This window comes from Notothenia rossii, assembly GCF_949606895.1.
Source record: "Notothenia rossii genome assembly, chromosome: 8".
Classification (NCBI taxonomy): Eukaryota; Metazoa; Chordata; class Actinopteri; order Perciformes; family Nototheniidae; genus Notothenia; species Notothenia rossii.
The window spans coordinates 36,240,073-36,264,287 of NC_136906.1; the positions used below are offsets into that span (position 1 = coordinate 36,240,073).

A 24,215-nucleotide genomic window follows, 5' to 3' on the forward strand; every position below is an offset into this window, starting at 1 on the left:
AGTAGTTCATATTATTTGTGCAAGTAGTCTAAGAAGTACTAAGTACAAACATGGCAGTTTCATTAACTACTTATGGAAGAAATGTTTTTTATCCCACGTCAAAGTTAGACGAAAATGCTCCTTCTTGTTCTCTGGAGGGGACTTTGAAACTCAAATTACTCAAAAAGTACACAGTAAAAGTAGTTCATATTATGTTTGCAAGTAGTCTATGAATTACTAAGTACACACATGGCAGTTTCATAAACTACTTATTGAAGAAATGTTTTTTAGACCACATCAAAGTTGACAAAAATGCTCATTCTCGTTCTCTGGAGAGGACTTTGAAACTCAAATAACTGAAAAAGTACACAGTAAAAGTAGTTAATATTATGTTTGCAACTAGTTTAAGAAGTACTAAGTACAAACATGGCAGTTTCATAAACTACTTATGGAAGAAATGTTTTTTATCCCACACCAAAGTTAGATGAAAATGCTCAATCTTTTTTCTCTGGACGGGACTTTGAAACTCAAATTACTCAAAAAGTACACAGTAAAAGTAGTTCATATTATGTTTGCAAGTAGTCTAAGAAGTACTAAGTACAAACATGGCAGTTTCATAAACTACTTATGGAAGAAATGTTTTTTAGACCACATTAAAGTTGACAAAAAGGCTCATTCGTGTTCTCTGGAGGGGACTTTGAAACTCAAATTACTGAAAAAGTACACAGTAAAAGTAGTTCATATTATGTTTGCAAGTAGTCTAAGAAGTACTAAGTACAAACGTGGCAGTTTCATAAACTACTTATGGAGAAATGTTTTTTATCCCACACCAAAGTTAGATGAAAATGCTCAATCTTTTTTCTCTGGACGGGACTTTGAAACTCAAATTACTCAAAAAGTACACAGTAAAAGTAGTTCATATTATGTTTGCAAGTAGTCTAAGAAGTATTAAGTACAAACATGGCAGACTCATAAAGTACTTATTGAAGAAATGTTTTTTAGACCACATTAAAGTTGACAAAAAGGCTCAATCTTGTTCACTGGAGGGGATTTGGAAACTCAAATTACTGAAAAAGTACACAGTAAAAGTAGTTCATATTATGTTTGCAAGTAGTCTATGAATTACTAAGTACACACATGGCAGTTTCATAAACTACTTATGGAAGAAATGTTTTTTATCCCACACCAAAGTTAGATGAAAATGCTCAATCTTTTTTCTCTGGACGGGACTTTGAAACTCAAATTACTGAAAACGTACACAGTAAAAGTAGTTCATATTATGTTTGCAAGTAGTCTAAGAAGTACTAAGTACAAACATGGCAGTTTCATAAACTACTTATGCAAGAAATGTTTTTTATACCACATTAAAGTTGACAAAAATGCTCATTCTTGTTCTCTGGAGAGGACTTTGAAACTCAAATTACTGAAAAAGTACACAGTAAAAGTAGTTCATATTATGTTTGCAAGTAGTCTAAGAAGTACTAAGTACAAACATGGCAGTTTCATAAACTACTTATGGAAGAAATGTTTTTTAGACCACATTAAAGTTGACAAAAAGGCTCATTCTTGTTCTCTGGAGGGGACTTTGAAACTCAAATTACTGAAAAAGTACACAGTAAAAGGAGTTCATATTATGTTTGCAACTAGTTTAAGAAGTACTAAGTACAAACATGGCAGTTTCATAAACTACTTATGGAAGAAATGTTTTTTATCCCACACCAAAGTTAGATGAAAATGCTCATTCTTGTTCTCTGGAGAGGACTTTTAAACTCAAATTACTGAAAAAGTACACAGTAAAAGTAGTTCATATTATTTTTGCAAGTAGTCTAAGAAGTATTAATTACAAACATGGCAGACTCATAAAGTGCTTATGGAAGAAATGTTTTTTAGACCACATTAAAGTTGACAAAAATGCTCATTCTTGTTCTCTGGAGAGGACTTTGAAACTCAAATTACTGAAAAAGTACACAGTAAAAGTAGTTCATATTATGTTTAGTCTAAGAAGTACTAAGTACAAACATGGCAGTTTCATAAACTACTTATGGAAGAAATGTTTTTTATCCCACACCAAAGTTAGATGAAAATGCTCAATCTTTTTTCTCTGGACGGGACTTTGAAACTCAAATTACTGAAAAAGTACACAGTAAAAGTAGTTCATATTATGTTTGCAAGTAGTCTAAGAAGTATTAAGTACAAACATGGCAGACTCATAAAGTACTTATTGAAGAAATGTTTTTTAGACCACATTAAAATTGACAAAAATGCTCATTCTTGTTCTCTGGAGAGGACTTTGAAACTCAAATTACTGAAAAAGTACACAGTAAAAGTAGTTCATATTATGTTTGCAAGTAGTCTAAGAAGTACTAAGTACAAACATGGCAGTTTCATAAACTACTTATGGAAGAAATGTTTTTTATCCCACGTCAAAGTTAGACGAAAATGCTCCTTCTTGTTGTCTGGAGGGGACTTTGAAACTCAAATTACTCAAAAAGTACACAGTAAAAGTAGTTCATATTATTTTTGCAAGTAGTCTAAGAAGTATTAAGTACAAACATGGCAGACTCATAAAGTACTTGTTGAAGAAATGTTTTTTAGACCACATTAAAATTGACAAAAATGCTCATTCTTGTTCTCTGGAGAGGACTTTGAAACTCAAATTACTGAAAAAGTACACAGTAAAAGTAGTTCATATTATGTTTGCAAGTAGTCTAAGAAGTACTAAGTACAAACATGGCAGTTTCATAAACTACTTTTGGAAGAAGTGTTTTTTAGACCACATTAAAGTTGACAAAAATGCTCATTCTTGTTCTCTGGGGGGGACTTTGAAACTCAAATTACTGAAAAGTACACAGTAAAAGTACTTCATATTATGTTTGCAAGTAGTCTAAGAAGTACTAAGTACAAACGTGGCAGTTTCATAAACTACTTATGGAAGAAATGTTTTTTAGACCACATCAAAGTTGACAAAAATGCTCATTCTTGTTCTCTGGAGAGGACTTTGAAACTCAAATTACTGAAAAAGTACACAGTAAAAGTAGTTCATATTATGTTTGCAACTAGTTTAAGAAGTACTAAGTACAAACATGGCAGTTTCATAAACTACTTATGGAGAAATGTTTTTTATCCCACACCAAAGTTAGATGAAAATGCTCAATCTTTTTTCTCTGGACGGGACTTTGAAACTCAAATTACTCAAAAAGTACACAGTAAAAGTAGTTCATATTATGTTTGCAAGTAGTCTAAGAAGTATTAAGTACAAACATGGCAGACTCATAAAGTACTTATTGAAGAAATGTTTTTTAGACCACATTAAAGTTGACAAAAAGGCTCAATCTTGTTCTCTGGAGGGGACTTTGAAACTCAAATTACTGAAAAAGTACACAGTAAAAGTAGTTCATATTATGTTTGCAAGTAGTCTATGAATTACTAAGTACACACATGGCAGTTTCATAAACTACTTATGGAAGAAATGCTTTTTATCCCACACCAAAGTTAGATGAAAATGCTCAATCTTTTTTCTCTGGACGGGACTTTGAAACTCAAATTACTGAAAACGTACACAGTAAAAGTAGTTCATATTATGTTTGCAAGTAGTCTAAGAAGTACTAAGTACAAACATGGCAGTTTCATAAACTACTTATGCAAGAAATGTTTTTTATACCACATTAAAGTTGACAAAAATGCTCATTCTTGTTCTCTGGAGAGGACTTTGAAACTCAAATTACTGAAAAAGTACACAGTAAAAGTAGTTCATATTATGTTTGCAAGTAGTCTAAGAAGTACTAAGTACAAACATGGCAGTTTCATAAACTACTTATGGAAGAAATGTTTTTTAGACCACATTAAAGTTGACAAAAAGGCTCATTCTTGTTCTCTGGGGGGGACTTTGAAACTCAAATTACTGAAAAAGTACACAGTAAAAGGAGTTCATATTATGTTTGCAACTAGTTTAAGAAGTACTAAGTACAAACATGGCAGTTTCATAAACTACTTATGGAAGAAATGTTTTTTATCCCACACCAAAGTTAGATGAAAATGCTCATTCTTGTTCTCTGGAGAGGACTTTTAAACTCAAATTACTGAAAAAGTACACAGTAAAAGTAGTTCATATTATTTTTGCAAGTAGTCTAAGAAGTATTAATTACAAACATGGCAGACTCATAAAGTGCTTATGGAAGAAATGTTTTTTAGACCACATTAAAGTTGACAAAAATGCTCATTCTTGTTCTCTGGAGAGGACTTTGAAACTCAAATTACTGAAAAAGTACACAGTAAAAGTAGTTCATATTATGTTTAGTCTAAGAAGTACTAAGTACAAACATGGCAGTTTCATAAACTACTTATGGAAGAAATGTTTTTTATCCCACACCAAAGTTAGATGAAAATGCTCAATCTTTTTTCTCTGGACGGGACTTTGAAACTCAAATTACTGAAAAAGTACACAGTAAAAGTAGTTCATATTATGTTTGCAAGTAGTCTAAGAAGTATTAAGTACAAACATGGCAGACTCATAAAGTACTTATTGAAGAAATGTTTTTTAGACCACATTAAAATTGACAAAAATGCTCATTCTTGTTCTCTGGAGAGGACTTTGAAACTCAAATTACTGAAAAAGTACACAGTAAAAGTAGTTCATATTATGTTTGCAAGTAGTCTAAGAAGTACTAAGTACAAACATGGCAGTTTCATAAACTACTTATGGAAGAAATGTTTTTTAGACCACATTAAAGTTGACAAAAATGCTCATTCTTGTTCTCTGGGGGGGACTTTGAAACTCAAATTACTGAAAAAGTACACAGTAAAAGGAGTTCATATTATGTTTGCAACTAGTTTAAGAAGTACTAAGTACAAACATGGCAGTTTCATAAACTACTTATGGAAGAAATGTTTTTTATCCCACACCAAAGTTAGATGAAAATGCTCATTCTTGTTCTCTGGAGAGGACTTTTAAACTCAAATTACTGAAAAAGTACACAGTAAAAGTAGTTCATATTATGTTTGCAAGTAGTCTAAGAATTACTAAGTACACACATGGCAGTTTCATAAACTACTTATGAAGAAATGTTTTTTATCCCACGTCAAAGTTAGACGAAAATGCTCAATCTTTTTTCTCTGGACGGGACTTTGAAACTCAAATTACTCAAAAAGTGCACAGTAAAAGTACTTCATATTATTTTTGCAAGTAGTCTAAGAAGTATTAATTACAAACATGGCAGACTCATAAAGTGCTTATGGAAGAAATGTTTTTTATCCCACGTCAAAGTTGACAAAAATGCTCATTCTTGTTCTCTGCAGAGGACTTTGAAACTCAAATGACTGAAAAAGTACACAGTAAAAGTACTTCATATTATGTTTGCAAGTAGTCTAAGAAGTACTAAGTACAAACATGGCAGTTTCATAAACTACTTATGGAAGAAATGTTTTTTATCCCACACCAAAGTTAGATGAAAATGCTCAATCTTTTTTCTCTGGACGGGACTTTGAAACTCAAATTACTGAAAAAGTACACAGTAAAAGTAGTTCATATTATGTGTGCAAGTAGTCTAAGAAGTACTAAGTACAAATATGGCAGTTTCATAAACTACTTATGGAAGAAATGTTTTTTAGACCACATTAAAGTTGACAAAAATGCTCATTCTTGTTCTCTGGAGAGGACTTTGAAACTCAAATTACTGAAAAAGTACACAGTAAAAGTAGTTCATATTATGTTTGCAACTAGTTTAAGAAGTACTAAGTACAAACATGGCAGTTTCATAAACTACTTATGCAAGAAATGTTTTTTATCCCACGTCAAAGTTAGACAAAAATGCTCCTTCTTGTTGTCTGGAGAGGACTTTGAAACTCAAATTACTCAAAAAGTACACTGTAAAAGTAGTTCATATTATTTTTGCAAGTAGTCTAAGAAGTATTAAGTACAAACATGGCAGACTCATGAAGTACTTATTGAAGAAATGTTTTTTAGACCACATTAAAATTGACAAAAATGCTCATTCTTGTTCTCTGGAGAGGACTTTGAAACTCAAATTACTGAAAAAGTACACAGTAAAAGTAGTTCATATTATGTTTGCAAGTAGTCTAAGAAGTACTAAGTACAAACATGGCAGTTTCATAAACTACTTATGCAAGAAATGTTTTTTAGACCACATTAAAGTTGACAAAAATGCTCATTCTTGTTCTCTGGAGAGGACTTTGAAACTCAAATTACTGAAAAAGTACACAGTAAAAGTAGTTCATATTATGTTTGCAAGTAGTCTAAGAAGTACTAAGTACAAACGTGGCAGTTTCATAAACTACTTATGGAGAAATGTTTTTTATCCCACGTCAAAGTTTGACGAAAATGCTCAATCTTTTTTCTCTGGACGGGACTTTGAAACTCAAGTTACTCAAAAAGTACACAGTAAAAGTAGTTCATATTATGTTTAGTCTAAGAAGTACTAAGTACAAACATGGCAGTTTCATAAACTACTTATGGAAGAAATGTTTTTTATCCCACGTCAAAGTTGACAAAAATGCTCATTCTTGTTCTCTGCAGAGGACTTTGAAACTCAAATTACTGAAAAAGTACACAGTAAAAGTACTTCATATTATGTTTGCAACTAGTTTAAGAAGTACTAAGTACAAACATGGCAGTTTCATAAACTACTTATGGAAGAAATGTTTTTTATCCCACACCAAAGTTAGATGAAAATGCTCAATCTTTTTTCTCTGGACAGGACTTTGAAACTCAAATTACAAAAAAAGTACACAGTAAAAGTAGTTCATATTATGTTTGCAAGTAGTCTAAGAAGTACTAAGTACAAACATTGCAGACTCATAAACTACTTATGCAAGAAATGTTTTTTAGACCACATTAAAGTTGACAAAAATGCTCATTCTTGTTCTCTGGAGGGGACTTTGAAACTCAAATTACTAAAAAAGTACACAGTAAAAGTAGTTCATATTATGTTTGCAACTAGTTTAAGAAGTACTAAGTACAAAACTGGCAGTTTCATAAACTACTTATGGAGAAATGTTTTTTATCCCACGTCAAAGTTTGACGAAAATGCTCAATCTTTTTTCTCTGGACGGGACTTTGAAACTCAAGTTACTCAAAAAGTACACAGTAAAAGTAGTTCATATTATGTTTAGTCTAAGAAGTACTAAGTACAAACATGGCAGTTTCATAAACTACTTATGGAAGAAATGTTTTTTATCCCACGTCAAAGTTGACAAAAATGCTCATTCTTGTTCTCTGCAGAGGACTTTGAAACTCAAATTACTGAAAAAGTACACAGTAAAAGTACTTCATATTATGTTTGCAACTAGTTTAAGAAGTACTAAGTACAAACATGGCAGTTTCATAAACTACTTATGGAAGAAATGTTTTTTATCCCACACCAAAGTTAGATGAAAATGCTCAATCTTTTTTCTCTGGACAGGACTTTGAAACTCAAATTACAAAAAAAGTACACAGTAAAAGTAGTTCATATTATGTTTGCAAGTAGTCTAAGAAGTACTAAGTACAAACATTGCAGACTCATAAACTACTTATGCAAGAAATGTTTTTTAGACCACATTAAAGTTGACAAAAATGCTCATTCTTGTTCTCTGGAGAGGACTTTGAAACTCAAATTACTGAAAAAGTACACAGTAAAAGTAGTTCATATTATGTTTGCAAGTAGTCTAAGAATTACTAAGTACACACATGGCAGTTTCATAAACTACTTATGGAGAAATGTTTTTTATCCCACGTCAAAGTAAGACGAAAATGCTCCTTCTTGTTGTCTGGGGGGGACTTTGAAACTCAAATTACTGAAAAAGTACACAGTAAAAGTAGTTCATATTATGTTTAGTCTAAGAAGTACTAAGTACAAACATGGCAGTTTCATAAACTACTTATGGAAGAAATGTTTTTTATCCCACGTCAAAGTTGACAAAAATGCTCATTCTTGTTCTCTGCAGAGGACTTTGAAACTCAAATTACTGAAAAGTACACAGTAAAAGTAGTTCATATTATGTTTGCAAGTAGTCTAAGAAGTACTAAGTACAAACATGGCAGACTCATAAACTACTTATGGAAGAAATGTTTTTTATCCCACGTCAAAGTTAGATGAAAATGCTCCTTCTTGTTGTCTGGAGGGGACTTTGAAACTCAAATTACTCAAAAAGTGCACAGTAAAATTAGTTCATATTATGTGTGCAAGTAGTCTAAGAAGTACTAAGTACAAATATGGCAGTTTCATAAACTACTTATGGAAGAAATGTTTTTTTAGACCACATTAAAGTTGACAAAAATGCTCATTCTTGTTCTCTGGAGAGGACTTTGAAACTCAAATTACTGAAAAAGTACACAGTAAAAGTAGTTCATATTATGTTTGCAACTAGTTTAAGAAGTACTAAGTACAAACATGGCAGTTTCATAAACTACTTATGGAAGAAATGTTTTTTATCCCACACCAAAGTTAGATGAAAATGCTCAATCTTTTTTCTCTGGACGGGACTTTGAAACTCAAATTACTAAAAAAGTACACAGTAAAAGTAGTTCATATTATGTTTGCAAGTAGTCTAAGAAGTACTAAGTACAAACATTGCAGACTCATAAACTACTTATGCAAGAAATGTTTTTTAGACCACATTAAAGTTGACAAAAATGCTCATTCTTGTTCTCTGGAGAGGACTTTGAAACTCAAATTACTGAAAAAGTACACAGTAAAAGTAGTTCATATTATGTTTGCAAGTAGTCTAAGAATTACTAAGTACACACATGGCAGTTTCATAAACTACTTATGGAGAAATGTTTTTTATCCCACGTCAAAGTTAGACGAAAATGCTCCTTCTTGTTGTCTGGAGGGGACTTTGAAACTCAAATTACTGAAAAAGTACACAGTAAAAGTAGTTCATATTATGTTTAGTCTAAGAAGTACTAAGTACAAACATGGCAGTTTCATAAACTACTTATGGAAGAAATGTTTTTTATCCCACGTCAAAGTTGACAAAAATGCTCATTCTTGTTCTCTGCAGAGGACTTTGAAACTCAAATTACTGAAAAGTACACAGTAAAAGTAGTTCATATTATGTTTGCAAGTAGTCTAAGAAGTACTAAGTACAAACATGGCAGACTCATAAACTACTTATGGAAGAAATGTTTTTTATCCCACGTCAAAGTTGACAAAAATGCTCCTTCTTGTTGTCTGGAGGGGACTTTGAAACTCAAATTACTCAAAAAGTGCACAGTAAAAGTAGTTCATATTATGTGTGCAAGTAGTCTAAGAAGTACTAAGTACAAATATGGCAGTTTCATAAACTACTTATGGAAGAAATGTTTTTTAGACCACATTAAAGTTGACAAAAATGCTCATTCTTGTTCTCTGGGGGGGACTTTGAAACTCAAATTACTGAAAAAGTACACAGTAAAAGTAGTTCATATTATGTTTGCAACTAGTTTAAGAAGTACTAAGTACAAACATGGCAGTTTCATAAACTACTTATGGAAGAAATGTTTTTTATCCCACACCAAAGTTAGATGAAAATGCTCAATCTTTTTTCTCTGGACGGGACTTTGAAACTCAAATTACTAGAAAAGTACACAGTAAAAGTAGTTCATATTATGTTTGCAAGTAGTCTAAGAAGTACTAAGTACAAACATTGCAGACTCATAAACTACTTATGCAAGAAATGTTTTTTAGACCACATTAAAGTTGACAAAAATGCTCATTCTTGTTCTCTGGAGAGGACTTTGAAACTCAAATTACTGAAAAAGTACACAGTAAAAGTAGTTCATATTATGTTTGCAAGTAGTCTAAGAATTACTAAGTACACACATGGCAGTTTCATAAACTACTTATGGAGAAATGTTTTTTATCCCACGTCAAAGTTAGACGAAAATGCTCCTTCTTGTTGTCTGGAGGGGACTTTGAAACTCAAATTACTGAAAAAGTACACAGTAAAAGTAGTTCATATTATGTTTAGTCTAAGAAGTACTAAGTACAAACATGGCAGTTTCATAAACTACTTATGGAAGAAATGTTTTTTATCCCACGTCAAAGTTGACAAAAATGCTCATTCTTGTTCTCTGCAGAGGACTTTGAAACTCAAATTACTGAAAAAGTACACAGTAAAAGTAGTTCATATTATGTTTAGTCTAAGAAGTACTAAGTACAAACATTGCAGACTCATAAACTACTTATGCAAGAAATGTTTTTTAGACCACATTAAAGTTGACAAAAATGCTCATTCTTGTTCTCTGGAGAGGACTTTGAAACTCAAATTACTGAAAAAGTACACAGTAAAAGTACTTCATATTATGTTTGCAAGTAGTCTAAGAATTACTAAGTACACACATGGCAGTTTCATAAACTACTTATGGAGAAATGTTTTTTATCCCACGTCAAAGTTAGACGAAAATGCTCCTTCTTGTTGTCTGGAGGGGACTTTGAAACTCAAATTACTGAAAAAGTACACAGTAAAAGTAGTTCATATTATGTTTAGTCTAAGAAGTACTAAGTACAAACATGGCAGTTTCATAAACTACTTATGGAAGAAATGTTTTTTATCCCACGTCAAAGTTGACAAAAATGCTCATTCTTGTTCTCTGCAGAGGACTTTGAAACTCAAATTACTGAAAAGTACACAGTAAAAGTAGTTCATATTATGTTTGCAAGTAGTCTAAGAAGCACTAAGTACAAACATGGCAGTTTCATAAACTACTTATGGAAGAAATGTTTTTTATCCCACACCAAAGTTAGATGAAAATGCTCAATCTTTTTTCTCTGGACGGGACTTTGAAACTCAAATTACTAAAAAAGTACACAGTAAAAGTAGTTCATATTATGTTTGCAAGTAGTCTAAGAAGTACTAAGTACAAACATGGCAGACTCATAAACTACTTATGCAAGAAATGTTTTTTAGACCACATTAAAGTTGACAAAAATGCTCATTCTTGTTCTCTGGAGAGGACTTTGAAACTCAAATTACTGAAAAAGTACACTGTAAAAGTAGTTCATATTATGTTTGCAAGTAGTCTAAGAATTACTAAGTACACACATGGCAGTTTCATAAACTACTTATGGAGAAAAATTTTTTATCCCACGTCAAAGTTAGACGAAAATGCTCCTTCTTGTTGTCTGGAGGGGACTTTGAAACTCAAATTACTGAAAAAGTACACAGTAAAAGTAGTTCATATTATGTTTAGTCTAAGAATTACTAAGTACACACATGGCAGTTTCATAAACTACTTATGCAAGAAATGTTTTTTAGACCACATTAAAGTTGACAAAAATGCTCATTCTTGTTCTCTGGAGAGGACTTTGAAACTCAAATTACTGAAAAAGTACACAGTAAAAGTAGTTCATATTATGTTTGCAAGTAGTCTAAGAATTACTAAGTACACACATGGCAGTTTCATAAACTACTTATGGAGAAATGTTTTTTATCCCACGTCAAAGTTAGACGAAAATGCTCCTTCTTGTTGTCTGGAGGGGACTTTGAAACTCAAATTACTGAAAAAGTACACAGTAAAAGTAGTTCATATTATGTTTAGTCTAAGAAGTACTAAGTACAAACATGGCAGTTTCATAAACTACTTATGGAAGAAATGTTTTTTATCCCACGTCAAAGTTGACAAAAATGCTCATTCTTGTTCTCTGCAGAGGACTTTGAAACTCAAATTACTGAAAAAGTACACAGTAAAAGTAGTTCATATTATGTTTAGTCTAAGAAGTACTAAGTACAAACATTGCAGACTCATAAACTACTTATGCAAGAAATGTTTTTTAGACCACATTAAAGTTGACAAAAATGCTCATTCTTGTTCTCTGGAGAGGACTTTGAAACTCAAATTACTGAAAAAGTACACAGTAAAAGTACTTCATATTATGTTTGCAAGTAGTCTAAGAATTACTAAGTACACACATGGCAGTTTCATAAACTACTTATGGAGAAATGTTTTTTATCCCACGTCAAAGTTAGACGAAAATGCTCCTTCTTGTTGTCTGGAGGGGACTTTGAAACTCAAATTACTGAAAAAGTACACAGTAAAAGTAGTTCATATTATGTTTAGTCTAAGAAGTACTAAGTACAAACATGGCAGTTTCATAAACTACTTATGGAAGAAATGTTTTTTATCCCACGTCAAAGTTGACAAAAATGCTCATTCTTGTTCTCTGCAGAGGACTTTGAAACTCAAATTACTGAAAAGTACACAGTAAAAGTAGTTCATATTATGTTTGCAAGTAGTCTAAGAAGCACTAAGTACAAACATGGCAGTTTCATAAACTACTTATGGAAGAAATGTTTTTTATCCCACACCAAAGTTAGATGAAAATGCTCAATCTTTTTTCTCTGGACGGGACTTTGAAACTCAAATTACTAAAAAAGTACACAGTAAAAGTAGTTCATATTATGTTTGCAAGTAGTCTAAGAAGTACTAAGTACAAACATGGCAGACTCATAAACTACTTATGCAAGAAATGTTTTTTAGACCACATTAAAGTTGACAAAAATGCTCATTCTTGTTCTCTGGAGAGGACTTTGAAACTCAAATTACTGAAAAAGTACACTGTAAAAGTAGTTCATATTATGTTTGCAAGTAGTCTAAGAATTACTAAGTACACACATGGCAGTTTCATAAACTACTTATGGAGAAAATTTTTTTATCCCACGTCAAAGTTAGACGAAAATGCTCCTTCTTGTTGTCTGGAGGGGACTTTGAAACTCAAATTACTGAAAAAGTACACAGTAAAAGTAGTTCATATTATGTTTAGTCTAAGAATTACTAAGTACACACATGGCAGTTTCATAAACTACTTATGCAAGAAATGTTTTTTAGACCACATTAAAGTTGACAAAAATGCTCATTCTTGTTCTCTGGAGAGGACTTTGAAACTCAAATTACTGAAAAAGTACACAGTAAAAGTAGTTCATATTATGTTTGCAAGTAGTCTAAGAATTACTAAGTACACACATGGCAGTTTCATAAACTACTTATGGAGAAATGTTTTTTATCCCACGTCAAAGTTAGACGAAAATGCTCCTTCTTGTTGTCTGGACAGGACTTTGAAACTCAAATTACTCAAAAAGTGCACAGTAAAAGTAGTTCATATTATTTTTGCAAGTAGTCTAAGAAGTATTAAGTACAAACATGGCAGACTCATAAAGTACTTATGGAAGAAATGTTTTTTAGACCACGTTAAAGTTGACAAAAATGCTCATTCTTGTTCTCTGGAGAGGACTTTGAAACTCAAATTACTGAAAAAGTACACAGTAAAAGTAGTTCATATTATGTTTGCAACTAGTTTAAGAAGTACTAAGTACAAACATGGCAGTTTCATAAACTACTTATGGAAGAAATGTTTTTTATCCCACACCAAAGTTAGATGAAAATGCTCATTCTTTTTCTCTGGACGGGACTTTGAAACTCAAATTACTAAAAAAGTACACTGTAAAAGTAGTTCATATTATGTTTGCAAGTAGTCTAAGAAGTACTAAGTACAAACATGGCAGACTCATAAACTACTTATGGAAGAAATGTTTTTTAGACCACATTAAAGTTGACAAAAATGCTCATTCTTGTTCTCTGGAGGGGACTTTGAAACTCAAATGACTGAAAAAGTACACAGTAAAAGTATTTCATATTATGTTTGCAAGTAGTCTAAGAATTACTAAGTACACACATGGCAGTTTCATAAACTACTTATGGAGAAATGTTTTTTATCCCACGTCAAAGTTAGACGAAAATGCTCCTTCTTGTTGTCTGGAGGGGACTTTGAAACTCAAATTACTCAAAAAGTGCACAGTAAAAGTAGTTCATATTATTTTTGCAAGTAGTCTAAGAAGTATTAAGTACAAACATGGCAGACTCATAAAGTACTTATGGAAGAAATGTTTTTTAGACCACATTAAAGTTGACAAAAATGCTCATTCTTGTTCTCTGGAGAGGACTTTGAAACTCAAATTACTGAAAAAGTACACAGTAAAAGTAGTTCATATTATGTTTAGTCTAAGAAGTACTAAGTACAAACATGGCAGTTTCATAAACTACTTATGGAAGAAATGTTTTTTATCCCACGTCAAAGTTGACAAAAATGCTCATTCTTGTTCTCTGCAGAGGACTTTGAAACTCAAATTACTGAAAAAGTACACAGTAAAAGTAGTTCATATTATGTTTGCAAGTAGTCTAAGAAGTACTAAGTACAAACATGGCAGTTTCATTAACTACTTATGGAAGAAATGTTTTTTATCCCACGTCAAAGTTAGATGAAAATGCTCCTTCTTGTTGTCTGGAGGGGACTTTGAAACTCAAATTACTCAAAAAGTGCACAGTAAAAGTAGTTCATATTATGTTTGCAAGTAGTCTAAGAAGTACTAAGTACAAACGTGGCAGTTTCATAAACTACTTATGGAAGAAATGTTTTTTAGACCACATTAAAGTTAGATGAAAATGCTCATTCTTTTTCTTTGGAGAGGACTTTGAAACTCAAATTACTGAAAAAGTACACGGTAAAAGTAGTTCATATTATGTTTGCAACTAGTTTAAAAAGTACTAATTACAAACATGGCAGTTTCATAAACTACTTATGGAAGAAATGTTTTTTATCCCACACCAAAGTTAGATGAAAATGCTCATTCTTGTTCTCTGGAGAGGACTTTGAAACTCAAATTACTGAAAAAGTACAAAGTAAAAGTAGTTCATATTATGTTTGCAACTAGTTTAAGAAGTAGTAAGTACAAACATGGCAGTTTCATAAACTACTTATGGAAGAAATGTTTTTTAGACCACATTAAAGTTGACAAAAATGCTCATTTTCGTTCTCTGGAGAGGACTTTGAAACTCAAATTACTGAAAAAGTACACAGTAAAAGTAGTTCATATTGTGTTTGCAAGTAGTCCTAGAAGTATTAAGTACAAACATGGCAGTAAGTCATAAACTACTTATGGAAGAAATGTTTTTTATCCCACGTAAAAGTTAGACACAAATGCTCCTTCTTCTTCTCTGGAGGGAATTTTGCCATTCTCAAAAAGTACACAGTAAAAGTAGTTCATAGTATCTGTGCAACAAGTTTATCAAGCAATAAGTCCTAAAATTATTCTCATAAATTACCCTGTTCCTCAATTGCAAATAATAGAAATGAACCACATGCCATCCTTTACTTTGAAATTCAGCTTCCCAGAGGTGTTTTATTGCATTACCGTAAACCTGTAACTAATCGCGCACTCGAAATACAGGGGCGGCTGGTTTGACCACGCAAAAGTGAAAGACGGCTGGCTTGACCGCAGTACGTGAAGACACGTTACGCTCGTTTTGTGTTCAAGGAACCTGTCCTTGGCCAGGAAAAACAGGTACTCGCTTGTTTAATTATTTTTGCAGTCTAGATTTAATATTCTTTTTTTAAGTGAGAAGTTGTCCGTCAGTCGGACTGACGGACTGACGGGTGGACTCTCTCTGCAGACCCATTCTCACAGCGTTTATCAACCTATAAACCTTTTTCTTACTCAATATCAAGCCACACGTATTGGCCCCCGCTGATTGGTCCAAATTGACCAATCCAAGGACTTCCTCACACACACACACACACACACTCAGTGCAGGCAGCTCTACTGATTTCTGCTCCCTGCTGCAGGCTGATAACAGACAGTTGGGATCGCGGCGAAATTCTCTCTGCAGACCCATTCTCACAGCGTTTATCAACCTATAAACCTTTTTCTTACTCAATATCAAGCCACACTTATTGTTTTTATTTCGGCTGTGACTTTGTGTGTGTTCAGGTTGAGTTTGGCTGTGTTTGGCTGTGTATCGCTAAACAAGGAAATCACACCTCCACGGAGCTCAGCGCGATTCACAACGTACCGACCAATCAGAGCACACTGGGCTCACAGGGAGGGGGGGGGGGAGCTGCAGCGATCCGTTTAGTGGAGAAAGTGAATACTGCTGAATACACATACTTTACAGAGATGCTGTATGCGAAACCAATGTGAGTTTGGAAAATTGCACAGTATTTTTCTATTTTAGTATACCTCAACAATGGAATTATGATCAGTGGAAATGGCCATGACACCTCTCCTTTAAGGAAAGGGAAACGTCTGAAATTACCATTACAATAATTTTTACATAGGCATCATGATTATTACGATTATTCATTAATGTAAGTGAAAAAGCAATGAGCCACATCATTCTGGAGAACAGTATAACGTTTGAGAAGTTATATCTCTCACAGGCTCCGCCCTCTACTGGACTCTATGGGTACTACCTTACCCTGCGAGCATTCTCCCACTGAGACTTCTATAGACATAGCCGGCCTTGGGCGGGCCTACCTGAATGCGCGCGCATCACACCGTATAAAAGGAGGCCTCGCATCCTGACTATCATCCTTTTCTCTTCAGCAGCGGAAGTGATTCCACGAGAGACTGAGAAGTTTGAAAGAAGAAGAAAGAGTTATCATACCTCAAGGGAGTCGCCACTGCTAGAGACCCGGGCCTGTCCTTCGTGCCCTGGCTGAAATAGCGAGCGCCGATCCCCACCACCTTTGCTTCGAGTGTTTGGGGGACCAGGATATGGCCGAGGCGGTGCCATTCACGTTCGCCATTCCTTCTGGGTCTGGCGTCCATGGAAGTCCACCGCCCAGGACCGTACTCTCCCTGGATGATGATCATGGCGGCGGGTGTGTGGGGTACTCACTCATTGCTAGAGATGCCCCCGCCTCACCAGGTCAGAGCAATTATTGGGCCGCAAGGCTGAATAAGTAGCTTGGTCCACGGGCCTCGCCCCAGGCCCCCCGGGACCGGTGCTCGGTGGCTTCACATGATATAGGGCCGACCCTACTTCATCACAGGCCGCCGCCGCTGCCCGCCGTGTGATGTCCCTGGGATGTCACGCCGCGTGGCACTTTCCAAAGAGGATCGTGTTGATCTCCTGGAAGCCCCCGTGTTTACGGAAGGGCTCTTTGGATCGATCTCCTTGCTCACGGGATGAGGAGTAGTCGCAGCTTGGCTGCTTCTTGCCCATCCCCGGAGGAAGAAACACTGTCCTACACTCCCCGCCCCTGCTGTAAACCCCAGTATAGGGAGCCAGCAGGTGGGCGTGTGCACGTGAGTGGAATAAACCGAGTGCTGTCAAAGCACTGTGTGTGTTCAAGAGACACTATTGCCGGCGTGCTGTTGTCAGAAAACACACCTTGCCTGGTATAATAGCTCCGATTAATGTTGTTACGGAGATCCCATGCCCGCGGCGCCCTCCACCCTTCGGCCCACCCCACCCCGTGGAACCGGCGTGCTGGCACTCACAGGGACGGGCTTTCCGTCTTTACGGCGACTGGCGGGGGGGAGAAAATCTCTCCGCCCGGGACGAAGGGGCGAATCCCGCCTCCTCCCTGTATAATGCACAGATCACTACGTTTTCTACGAAGAATGAGGTTGATCTGTATCCAAATCTAAGTGTCTTTTGTTTCCACAAGGCTACACTTTTGAATTTGTACAGGCTAACCGTACAAATTCCCCATTTGCTGCCCCAGCTGTAGCTCCTGTAAAGGAGGTGGCTAGTGGGCATGCGCAGATGAGAGGGATGAACCGCAGGGAGTGCTATCTAAAGGAGAGCGCTATGTGGGTACAGGGACATTATGGCCGGCGTATTACTGTCAGAGAGCACACTACGCCTAGAGCAAAGACTCCAATGCAGTTTACCGTAGTGGTAAAGGCTGCATTATGGCGGAGCCCGCACTCACACAAGAGCGCGTGGCGGTGCGTTCAGGGACCTTAGTAAAACACACTACGCCTATAAAGACTCCGATTAATGCTGTTTACCGTAGTGGTGAGAACAGCATTAGGGTGGAGCGCGCGCTCACACAAGAGCGCGCGGCGGTACGTTCAGGCTCCTCAGTAAATAATCAGCCCTTCCTGTGTCAACCCTCCATGGGCAAATCTTCCCTTCGCGGGGAGTTTTGCGGCAGAACGGGTCACCAGAGAGTATCACACCTTTATAGCTGCGGCCCCACAGCTGAGGGCTTGTCAATTAACACAATGTTCTGGGGAATGGAAACTCAGCTGTGTGCTAACAAGGTGGAGGGACCGGACGCTGAAACGGGGCTATTCACTCCCGTTTTGCAGCGTCCCACTGTGCCATATGTCTATACACTTTACCACTGTATCACATGGACCACTGTCTTGTGGGTGTCCCACACCCACCTCTTTTTATGGGCATGCGAGAGGTAAATCTGTCCTCCCAGGAGGAGATGTGTTTCCTCTCAGCAGAGATTCAGGCTCTGGTGCAGAAACAGGCTGTGTCTGTTGTGCACCCTCAGCACAGAGAAAAGGGTCTTTATTCCATGTACTTCCTGGTTCTCAGGAGGACAGGGGAAATCAGACCTAATCTAGATCTCCGCACCCTGAATCGCCACATTTCCTGCAGGAAATTCTGCATTTTAACTATGAAACAGTTACTGGGGCTTTTGCAGCCAGGCGATTGGTTCACCACCATCGTCCTGAAAGACGCGTACTTCATGTAGAAATGGCTCCAGAGCACAGAAAGTGTCTGCGTTTTGCCTTCCAGGGGATAGCCTACGAGTACACCAGGCTGCCGTTCGGCTATTCCCTATCGCCATGCACATTCAGCAAATGTGTGGGGCCACAGCGCTTCAACCGCTGAGCGCCCATGGCATGAGAGTTTTCTTTTACTAGACGACCTCATAGTCATGGCTGGGTCCCGGGAACAGGCAATGTTTTGCACAGCACAATTGATCACTCACCTAACCAAATTAGGCTTTGCGATCAATTGAGAAAAGAGCACCCCCATACCTCACCAACAGGCGTTGTAGTTGGGAGTGGTGCTCGATGCAGGCGTGCTACGTGCCACCCTGTCAGAGAGCAGAAGTACTTCCCTTCTCCGGGCGGTTCACAGGCTGCGACAGGGGGCGACAGTGACAGCTTTAACTGTCATGCAGACTTTGAGCCTCATGGCGGCTGCTCACATTGTGGTCCCGCCGGGGTTACTGCATATGCGCCGCCTGCAGAGCTGGTTCTCCAGCCTGCGTTTGGATCCCAAGAGGCACAAACGGCGGCTAGTGACCATCCCCCCCTCAGTGGAGGGCATCCTCCGGTTTTGGAGGTCCCCGGCTCACCTCCGGAGGGGGTCTCCACTGGGACGGATGACCTACATCACAGTGTTCACGGACACATCCAGAAGAGGATGGGGAGGGACCTGCCTGAAGAGGGCTATAGGTGGGCACTGGGCTCTAACAGAGTCTCGACACAGCAACCTCCTAGAGCTACAGGCGGTAGTGTTAGTCCTCCAGCATTTCATGCCCCTAATTCAAGGGAGACATGTAATGGTCAGGAGCGACAACAACACTACAGTGGCTTATATCAACAGGCAGGGCGGAGTCCGCTCCATCACCTTGTTGACCACAGTGGAGAGGCTGTGGTTATGGGCTTCAGAGGTGGAGTTATCCCTGAGAGCCCTCCATATCCCGGGACTGGAGAACAGGGTGGCCGACCTCATGTCGAGGGGCGGCCCCCTGCCAGGCGAATGGACGCTTCACCCGGAGGTGGTGAAGCAGATCTGGGCCCAGTTCGGGAGAGCGAAAGGGAATATGTTCGCCAGCCGGCACAATAGCCACTGTGCCCTGTGGTTCTCCATGGCCCTGGGCGACGACCCGCCCTTGGGGGTGGACACGTTTGCACACGAGCCATGACCAAGGAAGCTGCTATACGCCGTTCCACCGATGCGTCTCATTCTACCCCTCCTGGGGAGAGTGAGGCGAGAACGTCTGTCAGTCATCCTAGTGGCTCCGGACCACGTCGGGGCGCCGTGGTACACAGAGATGACACAGATGAAGGTGGGCCAGCCCTGGGCGGTTCCCCAGTTCTGGGGGGCGATGTCTCAAGAGGAAGGTGCAATCGTGGCGTTACCCACTCTCGGGCAACCTCTCCAGGCTTGGCTCCTGAGAAGGACAGGCTGAGACAGGGTGGATTGTCTGACAGTGTTATTCAGTCTATCCAGGCAGCTAGAGCTGGATCCACCACAGGCCGAGGTGGCTAGGATTCCAGCGATGGGGTGAGGAGAATAGAGCCCCTATCTTGTGAGTTAGGCTCTATTTTTTCCTTCTTACAGTTACTGGTGGACAGAGGGCTTACGCATTCAACAGTGAAAGTGTATGCAGCAGCCATCTCGTCCTGCCATGAGGGATTTGGCGGCAGGTCAGCCTTTAGTCAATCACTGATGTCACTGTTTTTACAGGGGGTCAGGAGGCTGCACCCAGTAATGCACGCCTCCACCCCGCAGTGGGACCTGCCCCTAGTGATCGGAGCTCCGGTCTCAGAACCATTTGAGCCTCTGGAGCTCTCCTCCCTGAAAGCACTGTCATGGAAGACAGCTTTGCTTCTTGCCTTAACGTCAGCCAAAGAAAGTGTCCGAGTTAACCTCTCTGTCGGTGCCCCCGAGCTGTTTACTAATTCGGGGTGACCGGATTGGCGCGACACTCAGACCGAACCCCTCCTTTGTGCCCAAGAGCCTAAGGAGTACGTTCAGGTCGAGGGCTATTCAGTTAGGGGGTTTTAGTCTTCCCCCCCATGGTGGGAACAGGGAAGCTAAACTGCACCTCCTCTGCCCGGTGCATGCGCTTGCATGTTATGTGGAGCGCACGGCTGCACTTAGACGCACCGAACAGCTGTTCGTGTGCTTCGGTGGCGGGGTGATGGGGAAAGTTCTGTCCAAGAAACGCCTGGCAGGCTGGCTCTGCGAGTGCATTGCACATGCCTACAGACAGGCAGGGAGAGCCTGCCCCACGGGGGGCTCGTGCGCACTCCACACGGGCTGTGGCTGTGTCGACAGCCTTTTTCAACGGTGTGAGTGTGGAGGATATATGCACAGCGGCGTCTTGGTCGACGCCAGGCCCATTCATAAGGTTTTATCTCTTGGACATGTCTGGCTCTTTCTCCTCATCTGTGCTTGCTGGGGCAACACAGGATTTGTGGGGGGGGTTGTGGGTCAGTTGGCATCTGACCCCCTTCCCAGACGTGATGCGCCTTCGCCTTTCCCGGGCCCTCTGAGGGTCCCGGGATGAGCGAGGGGCGTGCTGGGCCCTTACAGGGCTGGAGGGCTGCTCTCCTCCTGCCGAGAAGACCAGAAAAGCTGATCAGGGGCAGTAGGGTGGAACCCACTGTACCCATAGAGCCCAGTAGAGGGCGGAGCCTGTGAGAGATATAACGTTGGGTTACGTATTGTAACCCTTGTGATATTAGCACAGGCGGAGCCCTCTACTCAGGGCACTGTCTGTCCTATTCCGCTCGCTGAAGAGAGGTGTAGGATGATAGTCAGGAGGCGAGGCCTCCTTTTATACGGTGCGATGTGCGCGCATTCAGGTAGGCCGGCCCAAGGCCGGCTACGTCTATAGAAGTCTCAGTGGGAGAATGCTCGCAGGGTAAGGTAGTACCCATAGAGTCTAGTAGAGGGCTCCGACCATGCTAATATAACAAGGGTTATAATACGTAACCCAACGTTGTGCTTGCGATTAAATCTGGTTTTGTAGGTCAAAGAGCAACATGAGCCCAGTCCAAAAAGAGTCCACCATCATTGTTCTTGTGACAGAAACTCCTGTGGGCATTGCAGCCACATAAGCAGTGACATCATGACGTGGCTCCTCTTGGCTCTGGATGGTGCAAAAGCAAACTGGTTCTTAAAGAGCAACTTTTTTTTTACTACATTTATGCTTAACCTTGCCTGAAAATTACAATTAAAAATGTTAATGCAGGATTTGATATGTTTTACAAGACATAAGGGCAGGAATTCAGAGGAAAATTTTGAGCTCTGCTTCTAAAAAAACTCATACGTCAAACGCGTCACATTACGTCACATGGGGGAGCAACTTTCTCTGACTCGTTCTCTGTCCAATCCGCGGTAGTAGTTTGTAGTTGGTTTGAGCGGTTGTGATTTAGTGAGCTGGTATTTTTTCGGTAATTTTACATTGCATTTCACCATCTGGAGTTTGTGCAGGTTGTGCAGGTTGCACAAACTCCGGCCTGTCAGGACATCGAGTCCACAGTTTCCCTCACGGGAAAAGGACCGGAGCTAGTGTTCGTTCCAGGGTGCGTTGTGCATCCACCTCCCTGTAGCAAATACTCTCCACAGCTTTATCAGGAAACCGTATTACATCTCTCTCCCCCCCTTCGCTGCTCTCTCTACACGGCACCGTAAGACGTAGTGTGGAGTTGCATGAGGTAACGCTGTGGTGGCTGTACTGCTCCAGCCGTCTCCTTTGTGTTTGTTTGTTTCCCCCTGTCTGTGTTGTTTGTGTGGGCGTGGTGGCTGTCACTCCTGGCTTCCGGCTCAACCTCCACTCACCTGCTGCAATCAGCTGTGCACCCTCCCCGACTACACACCTGCTTTCCATCAAGCCATTTACAACGGCATATCAACGGAGGCTCCACAACCTTTCTCCGCCAGATCGTCAAGTATCAGCTGTATCTCGCGTCTCCCCTCCGGTACACAGCAGCGTAGTGTGGAGTTGCATTAGGTAACGCGAGATACGGCTGATTTGCGCATTAGTTTCTGTTATGGATCAGTATCAACAGTCCTGCCAGTAACGTTACTATATTAGCAATACTACTTTAGTTATAGCCTGACATATGATTGCTAACTTTACAATGTTGTGATGTGACTTTCGTTAGCTAACATTAAATGTAGCTCACGCCGGTCACTCACCAAGACTGCTCTGTTCTCCACTGGTTCTCCACACACCAAAGCTCCATTTCTCTCCTATGGCCGTTATTTTTTCTAATCCTTGGCTGCTCCTTGTCTCTTGGACGCATAGCAGGCTCATAATTATAATCATATGCATTTGAATATATATTTTCAACCTCTTCTGTGTCAAAACTAGCATTTTGATCCATGTTTATTCATATGTTAGACCGGCCGCTCTCCCCCACGTTATGTCACACGCGGGGGGTCACGTGCGGAGGCTTTTTTATGCGGTAGTGAAAATGTCTTACTAAAACGACTCCATATGTCACTGTAGTGTATATTTCTGTATATCTTTTTGAAAATCTAGGGTATTCATTCATCATTTTCCTACAAATGTATTCACTGGTGTCTCTAACCTGCAAGTTGCTCTTTACGTGTTCTGCATGTTGAACCAACTGCGATCCAAACCAGCCCCAACAGGGAAATAGAACGGAGCTCGTTTCAGTGGAAAAAGGGGCGTCACACACAGGCATGAAAAAAATCTTGAAAGATCTTGATGCTGGGCGTGTCTGAAGCTTGGCGATTTTTTGCGAGCAACGCCACCAACAAGCAATCACATGAATCTCCCGCCCCCGACATACAAAGCAATAGCAATGTTAAAACGAAGTAAACTGGATATAAACTCCCCAAACAGGCAAAAACCTAACAGTTTCACCCACTGTTTCTGCCATCTCCCTCCATGCCTGGTTCCTCCGGTTTGTATCCCGGTAAATAGTTCTGGTCGTAAAGAACCGGGTGATTTGCTACCGTAATTTCTCGTTTGGAATATGAGGAAATGAACTGCGGTCTGGCTCTCCCAGCTTGCACGCGGTTTAATTGGCTAGCGCTTGTAGTGGCAGGGTTTGCATAAACGGGATTTGATTGGCTGATGCCAGCTTCAAAAGCATTGGGAGCATCAAAAGTTGAACATTGCTCAACTTTTGATGCTCACGATGCTTGCAAAGCCATGCTCCGCTCCCCACAATGCAGTTCGGCGAAGATTAAAAAACTTCTATGTCACCCCATTCAAGTGAATGGGCGAAGCTTTGAAAGATTTTTTTCATGCCTGTGTGTGGACGGGCCGTAAGGCCTTTCCAGTCACGATAGCTGCTTTTCTAGTTAAATACATCATTGTTTTCTGTAAGAAGGCTGGTTGAAGTTGTTGCTTGGCTGTCAGAAGGGAGTCACTCTTCATTGTCCCCTCTCAGGCACCCAGGCATCACCAGCGGCCTGGTGAAGGGAGCGCTGTCCGTCGCTGCCTCTGCCTACAAAGCTCTGTTCACTGGACAAGGCCCCACACAGGTCAGATTACACCAGGCATCTTATGTCATACCTCATGTTGTTGAGAAGTCCCTAAAGTGCTAAACAAGGAGTGGTCATGATCCCTATCCAAGTCCTTCAGTATCAGATATCTGCCACTACAAAGGCCAATCCGGTACTTTTTGAAAACTTTTTTTTAATTTCCTGTTTCTGTAAATTATTGATAACCAATGCACATCACATTAGACAACATTGGCTGCAGAGAGACACTCTCATTTATTTTAGGGGCACT

General features: G+C 39.2%; 1 protein-coding gene across 6 annotated transcripts in view; it reads left to right on the top strand.

Moving 5' to 3' along the window:
* Positions 1-24,215, top strand: part of nbr1b (NBR1 autophagy cargo receptor b) — a 148,930-nt gene that overhangs the window by 116,296 nt on the left and 8,419 nt on the right. For 5 of the 6 annotated variants that reach the window (XM_079642017.1, XM_079642018.1, XM_079642019.1 and 2 more), the window contains one exon: positions 23,872-23,965. The exons of the other annotated variant lie outside the window; for it this stretch is intronic. In XM_079642017.1, coding sequence (XP_079498143.1) covers positions 23,872-23,965 — 94 coding nt within the window. The remainder of the gene's footprint in view (positions 1-23,871; positions 23,966-24,215) is intronic. 6 annotated transcript variants of the gene reach the window in all.